The 20292-nt window shown below is 35.6% G+C and overlaps 1 protein-coding gene across 1 annotated transcript in view; it reads left to right on the forward strand.

Annotated features, from left to right (window-relative positions):
* LOC110463058 overlaps positions 1 to 20023 on the forward strand; it is a gene marked incomplete at its 3' end in the record, with an annotated part of 37893 nt that extends 17870 nt beyond the window's left edge. Inside the window, exons 3-4 of the mRNA XM_021517396.1 lie at positions 15694 to 15912; positions 19920 to 20023. Of these exons, the coding sequence (XP_021373071.1) occupies positions 15694 to 15912; positions 19920 to 20023 (323 nt within the window). The remainder of the gene's footprint in view (positions 1 to 15693; positions 15913 to 19919) is intronic.
* Between the last annotated feature and the right edge of the window lie 269 nt (positions 20024 to 20292).

Below are 20292 nucleotides of genomic sequence, written 5' to 3' on the forward strand. Positions count from 1 at the left end.
TAGGAGACTGGAAATAGGTACTTTGTAACATATATATATAATAGTTAGGAGACTGGAAATAGGTACTTTGTAACATATATATATGAAAGCTAGGAGACTGGAACTAGGTGCTTTGTAACATATATATATAATAGTAAGGAGACTGGAAATAGGTACTTTGTAACATATATACATGTATATAATAGTTAGGAGACTGGAAATAGGTACTTTGTAACATATATGTATATAATAGCTAGGAGACTGGAAATAGGTGCTTTGTAACATATATATATAATAGTCAGGAGACTGGAACTAGGTGCTTTGTAACATATATACATGTATATAATAGTTAGGAGACTGGAAATAGGTACTTTGTAACATATATACATGTATATAATAGCTAGGAGACTGGAAATAGGTACTTTGTGACATATATATATATAATAGCTAGGAGACTGGAAATAGGTGCTTTGTAACATAAATATATAATAGTTAGGAGACTGGAAATAGGTACTTTGTAACATATATATATATAATAGCTGAGAGACTGGAAATAGGTGCTTTGTAACATATATATATAATAGCTAGGGGACTGGAAATAGGTACTTTGTTACATATATATATAAAAGCTATGAGACTGGAAATAGGTACTTTGTAACATATATATATAATAGCTAGGAGACTGGAACTAGCATAGGTACTTTGTAACATATATATATGATAGCTAGGAGACTGGAACTAGGTGCTTTGTAACATATATATATAATAGTTAGGAGACTGGAAATAGGTACTTTGTAACATATATATATAATAGTGTGGAGACTGGAAATAGGTGCTTTGATTATATTTATGGCTTTGTAATTTTGCAGACTCAGTAAATTGTGATTGTACACCGGAAACATAGGTGACTAAGTAGACCTAATATATTTTGCTAGATATACTTAACCTGTATGCTAAACAATGAAGAAAGTGGGAGGGAGCTACATTCTGACACAGCAAAAATTTACGACACGAACATATTACCAATTTCAGGTTGGGTGGTCAAATATTTCATGCATGCCTTAATTGTTGTGAGACTATTACATTCAAAAATAAGAACACTTTTTTGGCACGGCAATATGGCTGAGGTTTTTATACATTAATGTATGACCATGCTATGTGACTTTGAACTATTGCAAATTTCTTAAGATCAATGTATACATCTGTAGGTGACCAGATTGTTACAGTACATTTAATGTAATTCAAATTTCTCAGTTTCTGTCACATAACTGATGATTTCTTGTGTGAAAATTCTTTGGTGCCGGTTGTATGGGAAACTTGGCACAGGAATGGTTTTACGAAATAAATAATATATACAGGAAGAAAAATGGTGTTAAACATTTCCCAAAGGGAGCACTAATCTTCATCCAATTACAGCATGTATCTCATTATTTTAGAAAAAAATTGTAGAAATGGACACTCATTTTTTAGGAGTGTCAAAATAGTGATTTGTAGAATAGGTATGTGTAGTCTCTTAACTTTGTGATATCTCTTTAGATGTAAAAAACTTATTTGTCTTCTGCTGTCATAAAAACCTGTCAGCATCATTTACTTTTGTTACACATTATGACATCTTGAACTTGATCTTTTATTTTTCTGCAGACCTGAAAAGTTTATCAAATCTTGATACAAAACCAAGTTCCAAACGAAATGACCCAAAACAAATGCAGTGAACCGAAATCAATTATCACACACATGTTGTAATCAGCCACCGAGTTGATGTGTACACAGAAGCCTGCCAGTAACACTAGTACACTGTGCCCAATGCTTGGGCTGTGTACTGATTTAGGAGCTCCACAGGTATGTTAGGAGCGGGAGATGGTAGAGATCCTTATCACACCCCAGGACAGGCCTGCCTCCCACTGATGGCCAGCTACACATACTACACCAAGTAGATCTCCACAAAGTCTGATCAACATATTTATAGACATACCAATAATTTTATTCCACAGTTTGGAGTTGTTCCTACAATGTGTGCTGTTCTAATGCACTTGTATGTATGTTGAGCCCCCTGCAGACCCAGAAATAGAATTGATCTGCTGGGGCAGTGTTGGCCCGTTTGGCAACACTTCAGACCTCTGTTTTATTATTGGTTAGTGTCTCACTAAACTCCTGACCTGGATCAGTTGTCAGAATAATTTGACCTGGTGGAAGCAGGGATGTCATGTTAATCTGACCAAGTTGTGTTACATGATCTGGTACTTTAAAATGCCCTTATGAGGGTTTGTTGTGCATATTATTGCTACAGCTCTGTATTTCACATAAAGACAGATCCAGTACATAGTATGGCCCAGTCCACTTCAGTTACATGGTGCTGGTCCAATATTTTATGTCCATCAGGGCTTTCAGCTGACCTTGGACATTAAGAAAATTTAAAAGTCAAATTACATTTCCCCTGAATTTGGGAGGATAAGAACACAACCAGAGTACGTTATGGCTTATTTTGTAGTCAAAAAGAAAACTCAAGGGACTACTGAAACCCCTTCCATATATTGGAGCTACTGGGTAAGTCTGTGGTACACAGTGTATGGTATTACATGCTTAATTACAGAAGCTGTGATTTATAATAAAGTACATTGTTACAGTTGACACTGGTAAATAGTACAAGATATTGTAGGCTGTGGTCCACAGCTGGGCAACTAAATAGACAACATTTAGCAGGTTTTTAAATTTAACTTCATTTTTTTAATTTAATTACCATAAACATAATGTGTATACAATATTCTCACTGCGACAAGATGCATGTGTATACAATATTCTCACTGTGACAAGATGCATGTGTATACAATATTCTCACTGCGACAAGATGATGTGTATACAATATTCTCACTGTGACAAGATGCATGTGTATACAATATTCTCACTGTGACAAGATGCATGTGTATACAATATTCTCACTGCGACAAGATGCTGTGTATACAATATTCTCACTGTGACAAGATGCATGTGTATACAATATTCTCACTGTGACAAGATGCATGTGTATACAATATTCTCACTGCGACACGATGCATGTGTATACAATATTCTCACTGCGACAAGATGATGTGTATACAATATTCTCACTGTGACAAGATGCATGTGTATACAATATTCTCACTGTGACAAGATGCATGTGTATACAATATTCTCACTGCGACAAGATGCATGTGTGTACAATATTCTCACTGCGACAAGATGCTGTGTATACAATATTCTCACTGCGACAAGATGCATGTGTGTACAATATTCTCACTGTGACAAGATGCTGTGTATACAATATTCTCACTGTGACAAGATGTATGTGTATACAATATTCTCACTGTGACGAGATGCATGTGTATACAATATTCTCACTGTGACAAGATGCATGTGTGTCCCCATCGTCATATGTTGAGGACGTTGAAACCTGATAAAAAAGGCCCAAAATAGGGACTATTACATGCTGTGTGCATAAATTATAAACAACTGCTATAACCTTGAGAATGCTACATTACGTATACGAGAAAGTGAGATATTTCTATATATAACCTAATGCAGTTAAGGCCAGGTTTCTTGTAATCACTTTTCTTTCTACCAATACGACGAACATCCTGGAATTTAAGAGCAGTGGACCATTTTCAGCAATTTTTAGTCATCAAAATTGAAAGGGGTCATTCTATGTAAAATTAAAAGAAAATTGGAACATGGAGGGGTCAATATCAGTTTTGAGGGGTCAATGGCCCCCTGGCCCCCTCCAGGATTATCCTTGCCATAAGCAAGGTGCTCTCTAGAATTATAACAAATGGAAAAAGCTGAAAGGTGCAACACTGCAGACAATCTCTTAACAAACCACTAATGCTAACTTAGTCAATTATGATATACAAACCACCTCTATTAAGAGACCACTTAAGCTTGTAAAACTCCCTTTTGTAGTTGTTGCCATGGTAACTTTGCCTGTCTTATAAACCACCTGCAGTAAGAGACCACTTTTATGAGGTTTTACATACATACCGTGAATTTATTTATGCAAGTTAACACACTGGAATGAGTATATTAACTATTCCCTTCCAATATAACTACACATCTTCACAGTTCTTGAACTTACAACTTTGTGTTTCCTTACAAACTATTTCTGTAAAAACAAGTTTGGCCTCTTACTGCTTTGGGTGTGTTCAGGACTTTGATTTAATTTATGGTTATCGTATTGTAAGGACATTTGTGGTAATTTGGTAAAAAAGCAGTTCTTTATATGTTGACTAACACACTGAAGGTTCACTAGCTCCCAAAGGGTTAATACAAGGTCAATCCCTGTGATCACAGAGCGTATCCCTCTCCACACAGGGAAAATTAGGCTTCAACACTTGGTAAATATAAACCTGTTAATCAAAAGCTGGATTCCGCTTGATTATGAATCAGATAGTTGAATACATACCTGGGTCAGAAAACTATGTACCTTTGTTAGTTGTGGACTGTATTTGTACCAGGTTGGGACATTGTGAGAGGTGGGGTTAGGAATCAATGGCCCGGTGGGAATGTAGAGGTAATTCTGACTAGGAGTGGTTAAATGACACAAGTGTGATGTGCCCTGATCGCCTCACCTCCCATGGTTAAGTTTTGGGTTAATGGTGGGCCTCACAACCGTTATTAGTGGAATATATACCTGTTATAGATAAACTGTATCAGTATATTTAATAGATTACCTGTTTAGTGGATAAAGTACACGGTACCACCTATAAATACTTGTATAAATCTAGATACATTCATAAATAAGTCCCTGTATACAAACACACATATGAAGATATTTGTATATAAAAAGACACATGTATAAATAGATTTCTGCATCAAGATACATATACATGTAGGTAATATACATGTAGGTATACCCGTAAAATGATTTTTTATATATATCAGTCTGTACATCATAGTAGACTAGAGAAATGTCAATAGTCACAGTCACAATGCTCACGGTCTTTATCAGTGTGAATTGCAGATTCAGATACAAGTGTACATGTATAGATACTATGGTACAGTTCTATTGTACTGTTTATAATATGCAAAAATGAACTGATGAATGTGTTTGTCAACAATGAAGGTAGTGTTATCAGTTATCGGGCCCTATACACCTGTGTATGTGGGATACATATAATTATAATAATAATACAAGGTTCTTATATACCACTTTATCACAATCTAGTTTGAAGGTCGTCTCAAAGCGGTTCACAAATTATTATATGTGGTTAAAGGGCCTTTGCAACCAGCCATATCTTTCTCAACTCCCTGGGAAGCATACAGTCAGTGCTGTCATTTCGGGGCTCACAGCTACCATATGCATTCAACAACTCAAGCACTGCCCAACCACATACTCAGCTGAGTAGACTGGAACAAGTTGAGTAAAGTATTTTTCTCAAGGATACAACACAGTGCCATGATGTGACTCGAACCCGCAACCCATCGTCACGAGCCCGGCGTCTTACCACTAGACTGCTGTGCCTGTAGCTGTAAAGTGTTATATGCCCTCACAATTGTGTATGTGATAAATGCTAAGTGTTATCAAGCCACAATTGTATAAATGTGTTAGATGTAAAGTGTTATCAAGCCATCACAACTGTGTATGTGATAAATGTAAAGTGTTATCAAGCCACACTTGTATATGTGATAGATGTAAAGTGTTATCAAGCCCTCACAATTGTGTATGTGATAAATGTAAAGTGTTGTCAAGCAACAATTGTATATGTGATAGATGTAAAGTGTTATCAAGCCCTCACAATTGTGTATGTGATAAATGCTAAGTGTTATCAAGCCACACTTGTATATGTGTTAGATGTAAAGTGTTATCAAGCCCTCACAATTGTGTATGTGATAAATGTAAAGTGTTATCAAGCACTCACACTTGCATATATGTGTTAGATGTAAAGTGTTATCAAGCACTCACAATTGTATATGTGATAGATGTAAAGTGTTATCAAGCACTCACAATTGTGTATGTGATAGCTGTAAAGAGTTATCAAGCGCTCACAATTGTGTATGAGATAGCTGTGTTATCAAGTGTTATCAAGCCCTCACAATTGTACATGTGATAGATGTAAAGTGTTATCAAGCCACAATTGTATATATGTGTTAGATGTCAAGTGTTATCAAGCCACAATTGTATATATGTGTTAGATGTAAAGTGTTGTCAAGCCACAATTGTATATGTGATATATGTAAAGTGTTATCAAGCCCTCACAATTGTGAGTTGGATACATGTAGCTGTAATGTATCGAGCCCCTATGAGTGGGGTAGCTGTTAATAAGCAACCAGCCCTGTTAGTTATTCACATGTTAGGGATATTCTTCAATAAATATTGTACACAATGTTATAACACAGTTAAAACTGAACATGCCTGAAATGATGAAATGAAAGCAGTCATGTGCAGTTCGCTTTAATGCAGAAATTAAAGCAATATACCTGAAGTAGGTCACACTGTTGCTGTTTATGGACCTCATATTGACTTGATAGAAAGCATGTTCACTCTAATGTATTTATGCATGGGTTATCCCAACTGATTTAATCACAAACCTGTTGCCAACTATACCACAATTCATACTTTGAAGCGTAGGGCTCACTTCTTATTAACATTATCTATATCTTTCAAGTATTCTATAAAGCTATATTTATACAAGGATGCATACTTTATGGAACAGAAAGAGAGTGATTTATTACACATGTATGATGAATCAAATATCTACACACAGCTATGTATCTACATGTATGTACATGTAGATATATTAACACAGAGAGCTATTAATCTGTCTATCTATATATTTTATATTACTAGCAATTGTACATTTACAATGCTAATGTAATTCATATTTATAAAAATGTCCCTCAAACAAGCAAGTGATGAGCTGTACGTGAGAACCAGGTAGAATACTGAACTGTTTGGGCATTGACTGTATATAAGGTGGTACATGTATAATTAGGCAACCTCATCAGTTTTTATATTTGTATATCAAGTCAGTCGAGATGACCCACTCTGTCATGACCTGTACATAAAGGTTAACATGATCAGTAGCTAGATCAATTAAATACATGTACAGGTAAATCTCATCAGTGGCTACATGTAGATCAAGTCAGGCGAGATGACCCACTCTGTCATGACCTGTACATAAAGGTAAACACGATCAGTAGCTAGATCAATTAAATACATGTACAGGTAAATCTCATCAGTGGCTACATGTAGATCAAGTCAGGCGAGATGAAACAAACAGTAAATTGTAGGTGAACTTGATCAGTGGGTTAAAATCAGGCCAGATGAAGCACTCTTATCCCGATCAGTAGAAAGGTATATCCTACTACAGCAGTATGGCAGCTGATCATGCCATAGGTGAGATAGCTATTATACAATCAATAGTATACCTTAGGGAGAAAGCTATTATATATACAATCATTAGTTTACCTTAGGGAGATAGCTATGATACAATCGTTAGTATACCTTAGGGAGATAGCTATTATATACAATCATTAGTATACCTTAGGGAGATAGCTGTGATACAATCATTAGTATACCTTAGGGAGATAGCTATTATATATACAATCATTAGTATACCTTAGGGAGATAGCTATGATATAATCATTAGTATACCTTAGGGAGATAGCTGTGATACAATCATTAGTATACCTTAGGGAGATTGCTATGATACAATCATTAGTGTACCTTAGGGAGATAGCTATGATATAATCATTAGTATACCTTAGGGTGATAGTTGTTATAGAAGCGTTAGTATACCTTAGGGTGATAGCTATGATATAATCATTAGTATACCTTAGGGAGATAGCTGTGACACAATCATTAGTATACCTTAGGGAGATAGCTGTGACACAATCATTAGTATACCTTAGGGAGATAGCTATTATATACAATCATTAGTATACCTTAGGGTGATAGCAATGATACAATCATTAGTATACCTTAGGGAGATAGCTATTATATATACAATCATTAGTATACCTGAGGGAGATAGCTATTATATATACAATCATTAGTATACCTGAGGGAGATAGCTATTGTATATACAATCATTAGTATACCTTAGGGAGATATCTGTGATACAATCATTAGTATACCTTAGGGAGATAGCTATGATATAATCATTAGTATACCTTAGGGAGATAGCTATTATATATACAATCATTAGTATACCTGAGGGAGATAGCTACTATATATACAATCATTAGTATACCTTAGGGTGATAGCTATGATATAATCATTAGTATACCTTAGGGTGATAGCTATGATATAATCATTAGTATACCTTAGGGAGATAGCTGTGACACAATCATTAGTATACCTTAGGGAGATAGCTATTATATATACAATCATTAGTATCCCTTAGGGAGATAGCTATGATACAATCATCAGTATACCTTAGGGAGATAGCTGTGATACAATCACTAGTATACCTTAGGGAGATAGCTATGATACAATCATTAGTATACCTTAGGGAGATGGCTATTATACAATCATTAGTATACCTTAGGGAGATAGCAATGATACAATCATTAGTATACCTTAGGGAGATTGCTGTGATACAATCATTAGTATACCTTAGGGAGATAGCTGTGATACAATCATTAGTATACCTTAGGGAGATTGCTATGATACAATCATTAGTATACCTTAGGGAGATAGCAATGATACAATCATTAGTATACCTTAGGGAGATAGCTGTGATACAATCATTATTATACCTTAGGGAGATTGCTGTGAGGGTGCAAGGGGAATGCATCTACATCCAATATTGATATAATAAAACTTAGATTAATTGATCAACAAGAAACCGGAGGTAGGAATGAGAATAGGGAGTGGTACTACAGGGTCACTGTACTTACAACTTTGTAAAGGTAAGATTGTTAGACTGACTTGAGGCAGCTCAACACAGTCTTGTGTTTGTACCGTGGTTATCAGCACACTTCCTTTACACATCACACAAGGTAATCAGCATCTGGGTGAGTCTCACAAACAAACTCGTCAATCCCCATAAGCCCCCTTAAGCCCCCTAAAACTATCTCCCTGCTGTGGTTAAGTATGTGTTGAGTTTAAACACTAAATGCACGGTGCAGTTGTGTTTCAGAACAAACCCATCACGGATTCAAAGTTTTCTTAGCTAACAAAGTGTCAAGTTAAATTGCAAGGATATTTTTTTCTTTATGCATTAAATTAGAAATCATAAACCGAGTTTCTATTTGCTGTGTTCTTCGTTTCACGTTCCTATAGATTATTTTTTTGTATTTTTTTTTTTTAGAAAATCAAAATATTCAATCATTAAACTAGCTAGACAGACTTGAACAAGAGGCACCCTGGTTATAAAAGAAAAACATGTGATCATACAAACAATAACTACGTTGTTCCTGGCGGCTGTGGAGATACATTAAACAATGTTCCAGATTTAGAGAAGTCCAGATTAAATTATTTCACAACCGATTTAAACGATAAAATACAGCAGGGTGATTTTATGATTTGTTAGCTCACCTGCCCGAAGGGCTAGTGAACTTATGCCATGGCGTGGCGTCCGTCGTCCGTCGTCCGTCTGCGTCATCCGTCAACTTTTCCTTTTAACGACTTCTTCTGAAGAATGGACCGGCCTAGAGACATGATATTTGGGTGATAGCTTCGTTGGTAGGAGCCTGACAAAGTTTGAGAATGAAAATGACCTTGACCTACTTTCAAGGTCACAGGGGTCAAATATGTCAAAAACTTCATACGACTTCTTCTGACCTTGACCATCTTTCAAGATTACAAGTGTGAGATTAATACCATGTGAGCGATTCAGGCCCATTGGGCCGCTTGTTATTGTTTATTTTTCAATTTTAAGTCCATATGTTACTTGAAATTGTGAAAAACAAGTATTATGAAAATTGTTTACTCTGTATATAAAATTATACAATAATCTGATAGCTATTATTGTACATTATACAAATATTTCATGGCTTACTGTGGGCTAGTCCGGAATATTTGCCCCTCAGTGGTGGTAATCAACAAGTGTTATATTGCACTTGGCGTAGGCCGAGTGCAATATAACACTTGTTGATTACCACCACTGAGGGGCAAATATTCGGGACTAGCGCACAGTAAGCCATCAGATGTTTGTTTTATTACATAATCAAACTCAAACAAAGGTGTTAAAATGCTAAGTCGTTTTTATATTCGAATGTTTGCTATATAGTTCCCCTTTCTGGTTCCTACACGCGACACAAAAAACTTTCTCAGAATCCCATTGATTTCTTCTTCAGTTTTCGATGTCATTATCTCCAAGCTTCTGCCCTTAAGAAAAAACTAAATATTCGTTCGGAATACTGTATGGCCTTTTTGGTGTTTTTACTATCCGCTGATTCCAATAAATCGGCTATGTCGGAGTCCAGCACTTGAAAAAAACGCCCGTCGCCTGCCATTGTTTATGGTTGTTATGGAGGGTTAGGGAGTCTGGCGTCACTAAAGTGTTTTGATTTTCCGTGGATGAAGTCGGAAATCTGAGTCAAGCGTGCGTTTGTGAAAAACCGTGCAATATCAAATGCAAATAGCGCACGGCAAATCCGGAATATTGCACGGTGCAGTAACGTTTTGGGAAAATAGTCGAAAATATGTTATTTCGGCATGTATAGGAAAAGGTCAGTGAATTATGTAATAAAATGTTATATTATAATCTGATAGCTATTATATTACAAAAAATATATTATAATCTGATAGCTATTATTGTACATAACTATTATTGTACATAATGTTATATTGTAATCTGATGGTTATTATGTTTTACATAAAATTATATTAAATTAAAGGGACAACCTTGATGAGTGCAGGCTTATATGTTATTAGGTCACCTGAGCTTTGCTCAAGTGACCTATTCTAATCGCTTTCCGTCCGTCGTCGTCCGTCGTGCATCGTCCGTCGAGCGTGAACTTTTTACATCTTCAACTTCTCAAGAACCAGTGGATGGATTGTTTTCAAACTTGGTCAGAATCATCCTTGGTAGATGAGGCTACAAAATTGTAAAATTGGGATTCCTACCCCGACCCCTGGGGCCAGGGCGGGGACCCAAAGCGAAAATTAAACAATATTTCAAAAAATTTCTTCTCCAGACTCAGAGGTACTACAGTCATTTTCTCTGCATGGAAAGAAAGATCATCAGTTGCTTTATTGAAATTGTAAATTTCAGGACCCCCGAGCTATCCATTCTCCTTTGGGGAGGGGGTAGAGTTTACTATAGTTTATATAGGGAAATAACACTTGTGGGTATATTTTGACAACTTTTTGTGCGAATTTATTTTTACTTAGTGAGAATTATCCTTGGAGAAAGATGGTTTCAAATTGTAAAATTGAGATTCCTACCCCAAACCCTGGGGCCAGGGTGGGGCCCCAAAGGGAAAATTAACCAATATTTCAAAAATCTTCTTCTCCAGACTCAGAGGTGCTACAGTCATTTTCTCAGCATGGAAAGAAAGATCATCAGGGGCTTTACTTACGGGGCTATCCGTTCTCCCTTGGTGAGGGGGTAAAGTTTGCTAAAGTTTATATATTATAGGGAAATAACACTTTTGGGTTTATTTTATCCATTTTCAGCAGAAAATTACTCAAACTTAGTCAGAATCATCTTTGGTGAATGAGAGTATTAAATTTAAAAATTTGGATTCCTGCCCCATCCCAAAGGGCTAGTGCGGGGCCCCAAAGGGAACATTTACCAATATTTTCAAATTCTTATCCTTTGATGACATGACAAGTATTGTATTTCGCTTAGTTTACATGCTGATTTCCACATCACATCTAAACAATAAAATAAAGCTACCAGTACCTATGATATAACTCAGGTGACTGCTAAGGCCCTTGGGCCTCTTGTATACTTAAATAACAGTGCATACTTTTGTGCATGATTACTTGCAGATTATTATGCAAAATGCAAACAATTTTTTCAGTATATACCGTTTAACCCCAAAAATAATATATTGGTTATTCTTTAAATAATAACAAATAACTGTTAAAATATGTTGTTACACCTGTGTCATAATTAACTGAGAGATTTTACTACGTGAAACTATAACATGGTACACCTGTGTTATAGTAAACTGATAGATTTTACTACCTGAAATTATAACATAGAAGTGAACAGTTATCAGTGGCAAGTTTTTAGGTCATGCTGACATGACAAATATTTATATAATTATTTAATATTTATTAAAAGAAATAACTTGTTTATGAGTAAAGTCTAACGTTTTTGTTATTTTTATTATAATATTATATTAATATTAATATTGCCAGGGACTTTGACCAGTTTTTGTATCAACTATATTTTCATACACATATATATTGTAAACCTTTGTAGAATATAGATATCACTATAGAGGATATAAAAATATGGCATTGATAGTAACTCATACCAAGATAAACACCAACTTGGGACTGAATCATAGTATATGATTTTGAACCAAAGTACACCACATTCCTGACATAGATTCTTGTATAAAAAGTAAAATGTATAAAAATACCTGAGAAAATTTCAATAAGGAACAATGCTACAGACTACAAGTCATACTAGCAAGACTCAAGCAATGAGATAACAAAGGGCAATAACTCTTACAGAAAAACACAACTTCCTATCATATTCATAAAGTTTACCAAGTTAAGATATCAGTTACAATATAGGAAGTGATCACCAGGCAAACATGTCTATGAAGAGGACAGACATGGAAATCACATATCTCTTATAATTATAAACAGAGAATGAAACATCTAAGTATTTCTATATTTTATGTAGAGGCCAGGTATCTTTCCTATTTTTTCCATTCAAGATTCAAGATTCAAGAAGCTTTATTTAACATCGCATATACATGTAACATAATAACATTAGCACTGTAGTGCTATTCTTGCGACAAAACATATATAAAATTTAACAAGGATCACAGTACTTATGAATAACTATAAAATCAGGACAACAATTCAAATTAGATATGCTAAAATTATACAGTAGAGCATATAATATCACACTTGTATGTCGCACAAGTGTTATGAAAGACAAGTTAAGACACTATATACTAGTGTAATGTACATATATGCTAATGTAGCAAAGTGTAAAAATGTACAGGATATATACTAATATAGTGTGAATTAAAAAGAGACAATGAAGTCATAAATAGAAACAAGAGCTATAATTATGATATTGTAAAAAAGTAATGATCTTTTAAATAATGGAGCTCAAATCTAAAATAAATATCAATTATATAATAAGTATATTACTGAAGTACATTAAATTAAATTACACAAGCAGCAGTGAAATTAAATTAAATAGTTGTTATATAAAACATGTAGGTAGATTCCAAAGGGGGACAACTCACACTATATGGTGTGCGCAGATAGCACATGAGCAGACATTTTTGTTCCAGGTGTGGAGCAGCCCACGAAACGACTTATAGTTTTCAGCTAATTGAAGTTCATTTGGTAGGCTGTTCCACACCTGGGAGGCAGCAAATCGGAAAGATCTCTTACCATATGTGGAGGTGTTCACCTTTGGAATCTTTACCAGGTTTTCTTGTCTCAGATTGTAAAAAAAATCTTTCCTCTCAACAAGATTTTGTAAAATTGATGGAGGAATTTCATCAAATATTTTAAAAACCTCAGAGGCCATATCTTTCATACGTTTTACATGTAAAAAATCAAGTTTGTGTTTTCTAAGAATATAAATGACTGGGGAAACATAATCATTTTCAATAAAACGAAGTGCTCGTTCCTGGACTTTTTCCATTTTTTGAGTATTTGTCATTCATTCTTAAAGATGGTAAGGTAATTTTCCCCTTTACCAGTAGCTATATATTTTTGAGTGTGATGTGTTTCTTTAATATAGTTTTTCAAAGCTAATAAAGACAGGCTTTTTTCCTGGCATCTTGTGTTATACAAATATTGCTTCATAACTAAAATAATTAAGTTATTAACATTGTTTTTTCCCTCAAAAAATCCATAGATAAAAGATTCCTTGTTGTAATTAAAGGGAATGATAAATAAATCTAGCAAACTATCGTTTCATTCTCAGTATTACAATGGCAAGGTTTTACTGAATAGATAATGTCATTTTAAATGTATGCTGAATAATATGTCTGAAATTAGGTATCATATATACCATGAAAATCCGTGAAGTTTTCTTTGAAGATGTGGGATATATACAAAAACATAACATTTCAAGGCTGTACAACAACTGAAAAGATCTGTTAAGGTATGCATTAGACTTTCATAAAATTACAAGAGACTTGTAACAGACCGTGATTGCATGTTCTTATAAGAGTTTTATGAGGATACATATTGGGGATGCTAACAGTTTTGCCATGCAATGCTACTCCTTCTTTGCCTCTCTGGAAGTGATTGTCTGGCTTGTCATCACTGTATGGATTGTGAACATTTTAGTATACCTCATAATATAAAACAGGCAAAGCTTGGAAATTGTGCTACATAAACACAAGACTGGGATTGTGACATCGTCAATTATTGATATACATTATTTTGTCACAGTGACTCTTAATTCTTAAAGGAAGTCTATTTTTCAGTTGTAGAGTTTCTTCTGAAGTTGATCTAAATGACAAAAAAACATTTTTTGTTTACGTTCCTACCAGATGCTGTGTCACGTCCATATTTAATAACTCTCGGATTTTTATGTAAGGATACAGCTCCAAATCATTCATCTTCTTCTTTAAGACAGCATTTTTTTTTATGCTAATACAATGACAATTGAGGGAAGTAGGTTAAGACACCCCTTTGTATACACATGTGTGATCATTAAACGTCATACACCAAATGTCCAAATACACATGAGACATTTGCTCTTTTATGAGTTGGGTAGTTTAATGGTACAGTACTGTACATATAGCATAAATTTTGTTAAACAATTTTCAATTTTACCTTTTCTGTTTTTGGTTTTCTGTTTTTGCACAAAGGCAACAAATTTAAAACACATAAAATTTGAACACAAATACATGCCTTTCAATTATACACTTATCCAAATAAATTTTATCAAAACAGAATTAATGGTTTTACAGTAATCCAGAGTATGTGTAGAGGGTTTCTCATTGTAACCCTACGTACAAAAATTGTATGTGTAGATCGAGCTAAAGGGTATGTCATATAATCTTAATTTTAATTCTTTGATGTAACACAATATTTGATTGGAGAATTTTGGTGCTTAAACCAAGATATACGGTTGCAAATTGGACTTTTCCATAGGAAGCCTGGATTGCAATTGTTAGCTCATTCACCCCTGAAATTTCATAATGAACTATTCTAACCCTTGAATTGGAAGAGTTCAAATGTGTCTTCAGGTGTGAATGAGTTAATTAATGATGTCAATGACCTAATTGACCTTGCGTTGTCATGAAATTGATTATCAATGATATCACAAACAAGAGTGTGACCCCGAAAGGTCAATGTAATTCCGCCTTCCTTTGAAGAAATCGCTCAAAAATGTTTTAAAATGATTGTTTCTCTCAATGATTATAACTGATATGAAATAGAAGGGGGATAATTATATAATCTTTATGTATTTTGAAATTTGCATCGGTATATACATACTGTATCCTGTCACAAATATCTGTTTTACTGGCTGAGACTGATCTGTGTCGCCAGTATACTTCAACTGCCATAGTATATCACAATATATTAGTAAAAATTACATGTACATCAAATTATTTTATTTCTAATTTCAGGTGAAAATGCCAACCCGTCGTGTGTGATTGCATACCCGTATGCCACCCCCCACATTTCAGCTTTCTATGAACAAGTGACATCAGGAGTAGGCTGTTCCACCAACTCAACCACAGAGTCTAATCAGGAGGTTCATATCATTAACCTGCTCAATGCTGGACCAGTTTATCGAAATGATGTTGCAGAGGTCAACCTCCTTATCAAGTCACGCAATGATGAAGGTAAGTCAAGGTCACCTCTGTACATGTCATAGGTTAGATATGTCAACCTTAAGGTGATGGACCAGTGTAATGTTATATAGAGACAGGTATATATATGGTGTTTAGTGGAGGGACAGGTGTAATGTTATATAGAGACAGGTATGGTGTTTAGTGGAGGGAAAGGTGTAATGTTATATAGTACAGTAATAGGTATGGTGGAGGGACAGGTGTAATGTGATATAGTACAGTAATGGGTATGGTGGAGGGACAGGTATAATGTTATATAGTACAGTAATAGTTATGGTGGAGGGACAGGTGTAATGTTATATAAAACAGTAATGGGTATGGTGGAGGGACAGGTGTAATATTATATAGTGCAGTAATAGGTATGGTGGAGGGACAGGTGTAATGTGATATAGTACAGTAATAGGTATGGTGGAGGGACAGATGTAATGTTATATAGTACAGTAATGGGTATGGTGGAGGGACAGGTGTAATGTTATGTAGTACAGTAATAGGTATGGTAGAGGGACAGGTGTAATGTTATATAGTACAGTAATATGTATGGTGGAAGGACAGGTGTAATGTTATATAGTACAGTAATATGTATGGTGGATGGACAGGTGTAATGTTATATAGTACAGTAATATGTATGGTGGAAGGACAGGTGTAATGTTATATAGTACAATAATAGGTATGGTGGAGGGACAGGTGTAATGTTATATAAAACAGTAATGGGTATGGTGGAGGGACAGGTGTAATGTTATGTAGTACAGTAATAGGTATGGTGGAGGGACAGATGTAATGTTATATAGTACAGTAATGGGTATGGTGGAGGGACAGGAATAATGTTATATAGTACAGTAATAGTTATGGTGGAGGGACAGGTGTAATGTTATATAAAACAGTAATGGGTATGGTGGAGGGACAGGTGTAATGTTATGTAGTACAGTAATAGGTATGGTAGAGGGACAGGTGTAATGTTATATAGTACAGTAATTGGTATGGTGGAGGGACAGGTGTAATGTTATATAAAACAGTAATGGGTATGGTGGAGGGACAGGTGTAATGTTATGTAGTACAGTAATAGGTATGGTAGAGGGACAGGTGTAATGTTATATAGTACAGTAATTGGTATGGTGGAGGGACAGGTGTAATGTTATATAAAACAGTAATGGGTATGGTGGAGGGACAGGTGTAATGTTATGTAGTACAGTAATAGGTATGGAGGAGGGACAGGTGTAGTGTTATATAGTACAGTAATAGGGATGGTGGAGGGACAGGGGTAGTGTTATATAGTACAGGAATAGGTATGGTGGAGGGACAGGTGTAGTGTTATATAGTACAGTAATGGGTATGGTGGAGGGACAGGTATAATGTTATATAGTACAGTAATAGTTATGGTGGAGGGACAGGTGTAATGTTATATAATACAGTAATAGGTATGGTGGAGGGACAGGGGTAATGTTATATAGTACAGTAATGGGTATGGTGGAGGGACAGGTATAATGTTATATAGTACAGTAATAGTTATGGTGGAGGGACAGGTGTAATGTTATATAGTACAGTAATGGGTATGGTGGAGGGACAGGTGTAATGTTATATAGTACAGTAATAGGTATGGTGGAGGGACAGGTGTAGTGTTATATAGTACAGTAATGGGTATGTTGGAGGGACAGGTGTAATGTTATATAATACAGTAATAGGTATGGTGGAGGGACAGGTGTAATGTTATGTAGTACAGTAATAGGTATGGTAGAGGGACAGGTGTAATGTTATATAGTACAGTAATAGGTATAGTGGAGGGACAGGTTTTATGTTGAGTTGATTGACAGCTTTAGTGTTGAAATTCAGGAACAGCCAATGATTTTTTTTTCCACAGGATCCTGTGTCTTTTGACTTTAGAAAAAAATATCTCACAAAAAGTATGATTTCGGGGAAAAAGGGATTTTTCCAATGATACCTTCAAAATTAGCTATCCTTAATCCAAAAAAATATCATTTTTAAATTCAACACTATCACACAAATTGTTTATCCTAAATTCACACAATTCCTCTGCAATTATCTATCCCAAATTCACCCAATACCGCAACCATAGAATTATCTGTCTCAAATTCACCTAATATAGCAGAAATTATCTATCCAAAATTCACACAATACTGCAGAGTGATGTAGTGTTACCTTGCTGAGTGATGTAGTGTTACCTTGCTGAGTGATGTGGTGTAACCTTACTGAGTGATGATGTTACCTTGCTCAGTGATGTTGTGTTACCTTGCTCAGTGATGTAGTGTTACCTTACTGGGTGATGTAGTGTTACGTATACCTTGCTGAGTGATGTAGTGTAACGTATACCTTGCTGAGTGATGTAGTGTAACGTATACCTTGCTGAGTGATGTAGTGTAATGTATACCTTCCTGAGTGATGTAGTGTTACCTTGCTGAGTGTTGTGGTGTAACCTTACTGGGTGATGATGTTACCTTGCTCAGTGATGTTGTGTTACCTTGTTCAGTGATGTAGTGTTACCTTACTGGGTGATGTAGTGTTACGTATACCTTGCTGAGGGATGTAGTGTAATGTATACCTTGCTGAGGGATGTAGTGTTACCTTGCTGAGTGATGCAGTGTTACCTTACTGAGTTATGTAGTGTTACTTTGCTGAGTGATGTAGTGTTACCTTGCTGGGTGATGTAGTGTTACCTTGCTGAGTGATGCAGTGTTACCTTACTGAGTTATGTAGTGTTACTTTGCTGAGTGATGTAGTGTTACCTTGCTGGGTGATGTAGTGTTACCTTACTGAGTTATTTAGTGTTACCTTGCTGAGTGATGTAGTGTTACCTTACTGAGTTATGTAGTGTTACTTTGCTGAGTGATGTAGTGTTACCTTGCTGAGTTATGCAGTGTTACCTTACTGAGTTATGTAGTGTTACTTTGCTGAGTGATGTAGTGTTACCTTGCTCAGTGATGTAGAGTTACCTTACTGAGTGATGTAGTGTTACCTTGCTGAGCGATGTAGTGTTACGTATACCTTGCTGAGTGATGTAGTGTAACGTATACCTTGCTGAGTGATGTAGTGTTCCCTTGCTGAGTGATGTAGTGTTACCTTACTGAGCGATGTAGTGTTACCTTGCTGAGTGATGCAGTGTTACCTTACTGGGTTATGTAGTGTTACCTTGCTGAGTGATTTAGTGTTACCTTGCTCAGTGATGTAGTGTTACGTATACCTTGCTGAGTGATGTAGTGTAACGTATACCTTGCTGAGTGATGTAGTGTTACCTTGCTGAGTGATGTGGTGTAACCTTACTGAGTGATGTTGTTAACTTGCGCAGTGATGTTGTGTTACCTTACTGAGTGATGTTGTGTTACCTTACTGAGTGATGTTGTGTTACCTTACTGAGTGATGTAGTGTTACCTTGCTCAGTGATTTAGTGTTACCTTGCTCAGTGATGTAGTGTTACCTTGCTCAGTGATGTAGTGATACTTTGCTCAGTGATGTAGTGTTACCTTGCTCAGTGATGTAGTGTTACCTTGCTCAGTGATGAAGTGTTACGTATACCTTGCTCAGTGATGTAGTGTTAGCTTACTGAGTGATGTAGTGTTACGTATACCTTACTGAGTGATGTAGTGTTACCTTTCTCAGTGATGTAGTGTTACCTTGCTCAGTGATGGTGTTACATGTAGTGTTACCTTACTGAGTGATGTAGTGTTACCTTGCTCAGTGATGTAGTGTTACCTTGCTCAGTGATGTAGTGTTACGTATACCTTACTGAGTGATGTAGTGTTACCTTGCTGAGTGATGTAGTGTTACCTTACTGATTTATGTAGTGTTACCTTGCTCAGTGATGTAGTGTTACCTTGCTCAGTGATTTAGTGTTACCTTTCTCTGTGATGTAGTGTTTTCGATGTTCCATGTTATTATATAGCATTTGGTTCAAGAAACCAAAACATGACCAAACATTTTACTTCGAAGACAAATAATATAATATTGATTAAATATTCTATACTTAGCTATGTACCTGCTTTTTGTTTCAGTGTTGTGGAAACCTGTGATATTTGTTTTGAATTCTCACCAGTCCGTGAAATGGAAAGTGAAAATTGAGATGTTGGCTCCTCCTCGCCAAAGACAGATATTTGTGGTAAGCTAAATTTCCTGATCCACTTGGACATTTTCTTTAACATGTGATTCCTTCTTTTCATTGATTAAGAGGATTTAATATCTAAAGGCTTGACATTTGAACGGGTTTGGATGTGTACATACATGTGAGCATCTGTCCTCAAGTTGTGTTTCAGCTATAAATATTTTTACCTTTCACACTCTTTATAAGATATAGGCTGCAAGCTGCCTTGTACAGAACTGTTTAATATGTTAATAAGACAGGCTGTATATAAGACATAGGCTATATAC

The sequence above is a fragment of the Mizuhopecten yessoensis genome, unplaced genomic scaffold (genome assembly GCF_002113885.1).
Source record: "Mizuhopecten yessoensis strain PY_sf001 unplaced genomic scaffold, ASM211388v2 scaffold10863, whole genome shotgun sequence".
Lineage (NCBI taxonomy): Eukaryota > Metazoa > Mollusca > Bivalvia > Pectinida > Pectinidae > Mizuhopecten > Mizuhopecten yessoensis.